The 7,350-nt window shown below is 39.0% G+C and overlaps 1 protein-coding gene across 1 annotated transcript; it reads right to left on the bottom strand.

Annotated features, from left to right (window-relative positions):
- Positions 1-3,831: 3,831 nt before the first annotated feature.
- Positions 3,832-6,367, bottom strand: krt97 (keratin 97; the record flags this gene model as incomplete). Its single annotated transcript, XM_079264505.1, has 8 exons — positions 3,832-3,945; positions 4,033-4,058; positions 4,152-4,372; positions 4,477-4,602; positions 4,717-4,881; positions 5,107-5,263; positions 5,422-5,504; positions 6,056-6,367. 8 exons carry the CDS (start codon positions 6,365-6,367, stop codon positions 3,839-3,841), a joined length of 1,197 nt encoding a protein of 398 aa, XP_079120631.1. The 3' UTR covers positions 3,832-3,838.
- Positions 6,368-7,350: the final 983 nt, after the last annotated feature.

Genomic DNA, 7,350 nt, shown 5'->3' with positions numbered 1-7,350 from the left:
CCATTCTAACAAGGTTTAAAATGAGAATGGTATCAAATTTGTTTAATCTGGTGAATCCTGAAATGATCCAGTAAATCACAAAACCTCATGAGAAAGCTTACAATTGAGACTAGACAGGACATTAAATTAAAAGTAATGGACATGAAAATGTCACAGCCCCCTTTGAATCTTTTTTTTCTTTTTTAAATCTCACTGGCTACTAAAGACATCTTCTCGAACAATGGCTGGCAGCTATTGAGTTAATATTCAGATGCACCCAGAGGAAATATTCCTCTTTACAGCTAGTCAATTACTAAAATGTTTAAGCTGTCCTAAATGGAGCCCTTACATATTCTCTTCAGAACATGCAAGTTTTCAGAAATGCCTGGATAGTGGAAATTAGAAACACAATCATGCGTGATACACACAGAAGATTTTAAAGCACCATAAAAATACTGTTTTTGACCTAAAGACAGTCAGTATTAGAAAGGATCATGATAAAGCTATTCATTCACCTTTCATACCGGCAATGACATCCCCACAAAGATATTATTTTATGTCTTCAAAATGAAATTCATAATGGTATACAGACAATGGAAAAATGTGTTCGTTTTACTGGACTTCAGTGCTGCATTTGATACAGTTGACCATAATAGATTTCTCCAAAGACTCAAGAGCTGTTTCTGGCGCTGTCCTAAATTGGTTCAAAATGGAGAACAGCAAGTACTGTGTCAACAAGCAACTTTAAAGAGGAGACAAGAATTACTTGTGGAGTTCCCCAAAGATCCATCTTGGGGCCTCTTAACATCTTCAGTCTCACTAAATACCAGATTTGGGGGGGGGATCTCACCCCAGTCACCTAAAATGAAAACAAACACAGGTCCAAATAAATGCGCCATGGCAGACGGATTCAGTACATGAGAATAATGATTTAATTGTTAAAAACTACCCCTTTTTGTACACAAGAAAAATAGCACAGTTCAGTTACTGCCCTGCAAACAAAAGAACACACACCCAGTCTAAGGATGCAGTCAGAATAAACAAAAACAAATCCTGTTAAAACCTGGACTGCAACCGCAGCCGAGAAGGGCTGGAGTACCTGTTGTGTTTAATGTGGGGTGTACAAAAAAATAAATAAAATAAACACACAATCAGAACCTGGTCATTGGCTGCCTGCAGTTGGAAAGAATTGGCAAGGGTCCCTGGGGAGACAAGAACGGCTACTCAAGCCCGTTGAAGCCCACAGATCTTTTACCTGGGCCAATAGTTTCAGCTGTTTCGGGAAAAATATGGTCTCCAGACGTTGCCTGTACTACCAGGAGAGAACCAGCAGTACTGCAAACATGAGGCTGTCCCAGCACAGGCTCTAATTCGGCCAATCAGTACACCTTAACAAAGGTGAAGCTGCCCAACTGACACAGATAAAGCTGCCAGTGGAACGCCACACTGTTGTAAACAGCAGGTATGACACCCAGACACCATCAAAGCCCCAGCTGGCAAGAAAAAGATGGTGGTACTTACATGTGGAATTGTAAGATTGAAAATCAGGCAACACAAGCCACACCAACCTAGTCTTCGGAGCCAAAGAGAAACAACTACAGGTCACTACAGAGATTTATTCTTTACATCTGCAACCAGCCAACCAGGCCAGAGATCTGGGTGTAGTGATGGACTCAGACTTAAATTTTGAAGGGAACGAAAAATCAAGCTTACTACCACCTTAAGAATATATCGAGGATAAAGGATCTGGCGTCACAACAGGACCTGGAAAATCTAGTCCATGCTTTCATCTTTAGTCAACTTGGCTACTGTAAGAGTATTTTTACGAGTCTTCCTAAAAACTGCTGCAACTGAACTAATTCAGAACTCTGCTGCTTGAGTCATTATTATTTTGAGCTTATTTCATGTCCAAATCTGTATGTTTCTTTATTTATTTATTTTCTCTTGTTTGAATTTTAAATTATTCTTCTTAATTGAATATATTTCTGATGTTCTATTGTCTCTGTAAAGTACTTTGAAGCCCCCTGTTGTTGAATTGCGCAATATAAATAAACTTACCTTGCCTTGCATCAGCCGAATTTTCTAACAAGTGTCACGGTGACATCTAGTGTACATACGTGGTACTACAGGTACAGAAATATTTTTTTTTCTCTTTCATTCTCTTACATAACTTATAAAATATTTACAATTTTACATCTCATCAGGTTTTTAAACTTGTTTTTTGGCTTTATTAAATTAATTTTCAAAACAACAAACTAAGATAAATATATGTTGACAGAAACATCTGGACAAATATTCTGGACATGATTAGTCCTTATCCTGGAAAATGTTAAAAATGTAAGCAAACAGGAAAGACAGTTTTTGTTTTATTCTTTGACTCATTTTACTAGCTGATGATCTCTGTGTCCATATTCTCTGTCCAGAAAACCACTGTTTTTTTCTTTTTTCTTCTCTCTATCTTGTTCTGAACTGGGAACCCGATGGTTTCTTTGGTCTTTTGTCCATGATACAGCCTTGACTCGACTTCACGTCATCATCACCTTTTCCGTCGGTAAAACACCCAGAGTCAAGATTGATGTCACATGAAGTGAACAAATTCACGTTGCTTCAGGCAGATTTGTGCTTTTATTTTTATTTATTAACATTGTCACATAACTAAATAAATTCAATAATGCATATGTGTAACTTTTATTGATTAAATACAATTTATTTGGAAGCAGCAGTTTGTGTTTTTTGTGGGGGATCATAAGAAGTCAGTCTATCCCTCGCCCCCTCCTTGCTTTTCCTCTGAGAGTGAGGCTAACCAGAAAAGAGAAAGGGAATGTCATGTTTCTTTTTAAAAATCCTGGTGAATCTTGAAATGATCCAGTATTTGTCAAGACTTCATGATTATCAGAAATAATCTTACAATTATGAGACAAGGCAAGAAGTTTATATTATAAAATTGTACACATTTTTAACTGTTAATGACACTTTTTAAAGATACCTTTCTTTGTAAAATTAAAGTAATATAAGAGGACATGAACATGTCCAAGCCTTCCTTTAAATTGTGTTTTCTTTTTTTTTTTTTTTTTTAACTTGCTGGCTGCCAAAGACATATAATAACAATGGATGCTAGCCAATGACTTCCTATTCAAATACACCCAGAGGCAATATTCTCTCCTTACAGCTGCAGTCAATCCTGTTTATGTTTATTCTGTCTGGCTCTGTTTTAGTTTTTATATTTCTATTCAAATAGAAAAGACAAAAGATGAACACAGCAATCTTCAGAAAAAGTAGTTTTTTTAAATATGCCTGGAATTTGGACTCCAGAAATACTCAAGAGGCAGCACTTATCTTGAAATTACTTTTATTACAGTGTGATACAGACAATGTTGTAACATTAGATTTGAAAGCACTATAAAAAGACAACCTTTGACTTAAATATTGTCAATATTAGAAAGGATCATGATAAATATATTCATTCACCTTTCATACTGATGATGACTTCCCTACAGAGGTAAACAATGACAAACAGTAGAAAGTATTATCGTTTTTCTCTTCATTCAAGTTCCTTTTTTAATCAGTTTGAATTTTATAACAAGTAACAGTGACATCTACTGTACATACGTGGTACTGCAGGCACAAAACTTTCTTTTTTCCATTCTGTTACATAACTTCAAAAACTATTTACTATTTATATATTTAATCCGGTTTTTAAACATGTTGTATTGGCTTTATTAAATTTATTTTCAAAACCGTGAATCAGATTAAATATCTGTTGACAGAAACTGAACATCTTCACAAATATTGTGGACGTCGATCATCACTATCCTGGAAAATTTCAGAAAATCTAACTTGTTTTACTCTTTGGCTCATTCTACTTGCTGATGATCTCCGTGTCCACATCTTCTGTGCGGGACACTACTTTTCCATCTACCAGTTCCTCAATCACCACCTTCGTCCTCTGGCTGATGACTGGTTTACCTGCGGTGAACATCAAAAAAATGAATAAATCTTCTTTACATTTTTAACATAGAAAAAGGTCAATATACCACAGTAATGTAAACTTACGCTTCTCTTCTTTCACCTCAACTTTCCTGTAAGATGGATAAAAGGAAATTTATGCAAATGTTTAATAACAGTTTCCACCTCTTTTTTGCAGAGCTTATATGTCCTAGTAAGTCCCTTACGGCATTTCATCTCCATCCAGAAGTCGTCTGTACTCTGCAATCTCCATTTCCAGCTTGGTTTTGATGTCCAGCAGCATCTTGTATTCGGCACCCTGCCGTTCTATGTCTGCTCTGACCTGGCTGAGCTCGCTCTCCAGGCTGTCCACCATGGCCTGAAGATGCTGCAGCTGCAGGCTGTAACGGCGCTCTGTTTCTGACAGCTGACCCTCCATTGCAGATTTCTGCTCAGGAGAACAAAAGCAGCTCATGAGTTTGTTGTCAGAGGAAGCATTAACAGCATTAGAGACTGCTGTTTACAGTTCAGTTTAACATGTTGTAAGATTACCAGGCTGAGGTTGGACTGCAGCTCAATCTCCAGGGCTTGTAGGGTCCTCTTGAGCTCACTGATCTCACTTCGGGAGGACTGGAGACTCTCCTCGCTGGACGCTACATCCTTATTCAGTTCATCAAACTAGAAATTTTTAAATTTGACATAAAAAATTGTCTAAAAACTATCCAGGCAGCAGGAAAAATGATGTAATATTACAGACATGTAACTATGAGTAGATGCTATCACTTTCCTCACCTTGACTTTGTACCAAGTCTCCATTTCACGGCGGTTCTTATCAGCGATGCCCTCATACTGACTTCTGATTTCATCCATCACCCTGCTCAGGTCCTCCTGAGGCTTAGCATCCACCTCTACATTTACAGAGTTGGCTGTGGTGTGGCGACGCAGGGCTGCGAGCTCCTACCAGCAGGTAAAGTTAAACAATGTCAAAAGAAAAGCAAAGGGACAAAGAAGTGATGATCAGACCAGTTTGTTTTGCTGGGAGAAAACAAATCATTTCATGTCCTGGCAGGTATCATCTTATACATGCTGTTTTCTGGAGAAGAGCCTGTAAATGATCTGGATTCTCAGGTCATGCCATCTCGGTTTTGCTTTCCAGCTCATATGTGCAACACTAACTCTTACCTCTTTATGGTTCTTCTTCAGGAAGACCAGCTCCTCCTTTAGGCCCTCCACCTGCATTTCCAGGTCAGACCGAGTAACGGTCAGGTCATCCAGGACCTTGCGCAGCCCAGCGATATCTGCCTCCACTGACATGCGCACTTCCCGCTCGTTCGCATACCTGTGAGGAAAAAAAGAGTACAACGTTTGTGTTGCTGCACCTCTGTAAAAATCAACAACATGAAAGGCTTGGTACAGTTTTAGTACAACCAGTTTTACCAGTTGTGCCACTTTACTTACCACAGGGATAGTAAATGAGATTGTAAAATGTCCACTTACTTAACTCTGAAGTCATCTGCTGCTAATTTGGCGTTATCGATGTGCAACAACAGCCTGGAGTTATCCTGCGAGGCAAGATGGATCTAAAAAGATGAAAAGAATAAAAGACAGAAGGAAAAGAAACAGAGCAAAACATTTTCAGTGGGTTCATGTCTCCATGTAAAACCATTATGAGTGTTTGAGTGATGGATCATCCAGAAGGAGGTCTGGCAGGGTTTCATTGTTTACATTAGCTTTCTTAATGCCTGACTTTTATTCTACTGTTGACATCACGTCTCACTTCTGCTCTTTAAATGTCACTGCAGGGTGTTGTCTGAAACTTACAATAAGTAAAAAATTCGTCTTTCAGATGCTCAGAAATATGTCCTTTAGCCACACACACACTCTAACACACACAGTGATGCTGCCTGTAAGCAGAAGGTAGGATACTCATTTATTTGATATTAGGTGTTATGTGGTCAGGAGGTCCTTTTATTTTTTCTAAGTAATTACTTTAGCTTGGTTAACTCCGCCCTTTTCAGATAAACTTAAAATAAGACATCCAAAAGAAAATCACAACATCAACAAGAAATAAAAGAGAAATAAATGAATGAAAAATGTTTATGAAGGAGTTTTTGTTCTTAAATAAGTTCACCTTTCCGCGCAGTTCGGCGATTATGGCTTCATACTTGCTGTAGTCTCTCACGGTGGGGGTCTGCATCTCGTACCACTCCCGGATCTGACGCTCCAGCTGCGCATTGGCCGACTCCAGAGAGCGCACCTTGTCCAGGTAAGCAGCCAGACGGTCGTTCAGGTTCTGCATCGTCGCCTTTTCGCTGCCGGACACCGAGATGTTACTGTTGCCTCCGCCTGAGAGCGCCTGCGACAGGTCGAAGCCAGAGCCGATGCCGTTGGAGGCGTAGGACAAGCGGACGTTTCTGCCACCTGCGCCGCCATACACGCTCATGGCTCGGCGGGGGTTTGAGGAGATGGAGGAGGACAAGGCAGATGATCCAGACCGGCGCACGGAGGTCATGGTGGCTTCTTTCTGTGTTGAAGAGATCTCTGGATTGGCGCTGAAGAAACGGTGCTGAGACATCCCGGAGGATGGTTTTTATAGCCTCCTGCCTCCTTCCCGGACATGGGAGCGGCCAACAGGTGAAAAGATGCTTTACCATCCGTGGGTGTAACAACAACAGAACAGGGCGTGACGAGTTGGCTTTCTGATTATTCAAAGCTGTCAGGATTCATTGGAAGTGCATTCGTTTATTGTTCATCCATATGTAACTAAGTTTACCTGAGAGGTTTCTCAGGAGTAAAGGGGGGGTTCAAAGTAATTACCATAATTCCTTATTAACCTTTGATTTATTAAAAACCTGTTTCATGAAGAATTTTTGGTTTTATCTGAGCTAATTTGTTTATAATTCTGTTGGAGTTATTTTCATTGGTCAGCCTGAGAGGGAGAAAAGGACTCTTCAATATTCTGCTTTTGCAAACAGTCGTCCTAACTGTGGATTGGTTGAAATTCATATCCTTTTCCATCTGGTAAGCATTGAAAGGTTTTATTTGAGGTCATGATTTTAAAAAAAAAAAAAAATGCTGTTCTATCAATGAAGAGATTAAATTTACAAATAACCCAATAATCACTGAGGATGACACACGCTGTTTTTATCTTATGATGATGGTAGCTGAAATATTTGAGGATCAACCAAATGACCGGTTTTAACTTCACAAATGTCTGTTCAAAACTTATTTACAAAACAATAAATATTTGTTGATTAATGACTTATGAATTGAAGACCGAATTGTTCACCATCACCATGCTTCTGCTGTGTCTGGTTAAAAATATTAAGTGGTTTAATATGGGTCATTCAATCAAAATTTGCGACATTTATCTACTTCTCACACAACCACACACTAAAATAATTTCCTTCTGAGATAAAAACAATG

This window comes from Telmatherina bonti, assembly GCF_933228915.1.
Source record: "Telmatherina bonti genome assembly, chromosome: 3".
Classification (NCBI taxonomy): domain Eukaryota; kingdom Metazoa; phylum Chordata; class Actinopteri; order Atheriniformes; family Telmatherinidae; genus Telmatherina; species Telmatherina bonti.
This window is presented reverse-complemented; position numbering and strand designations above follow the sequence as displayed.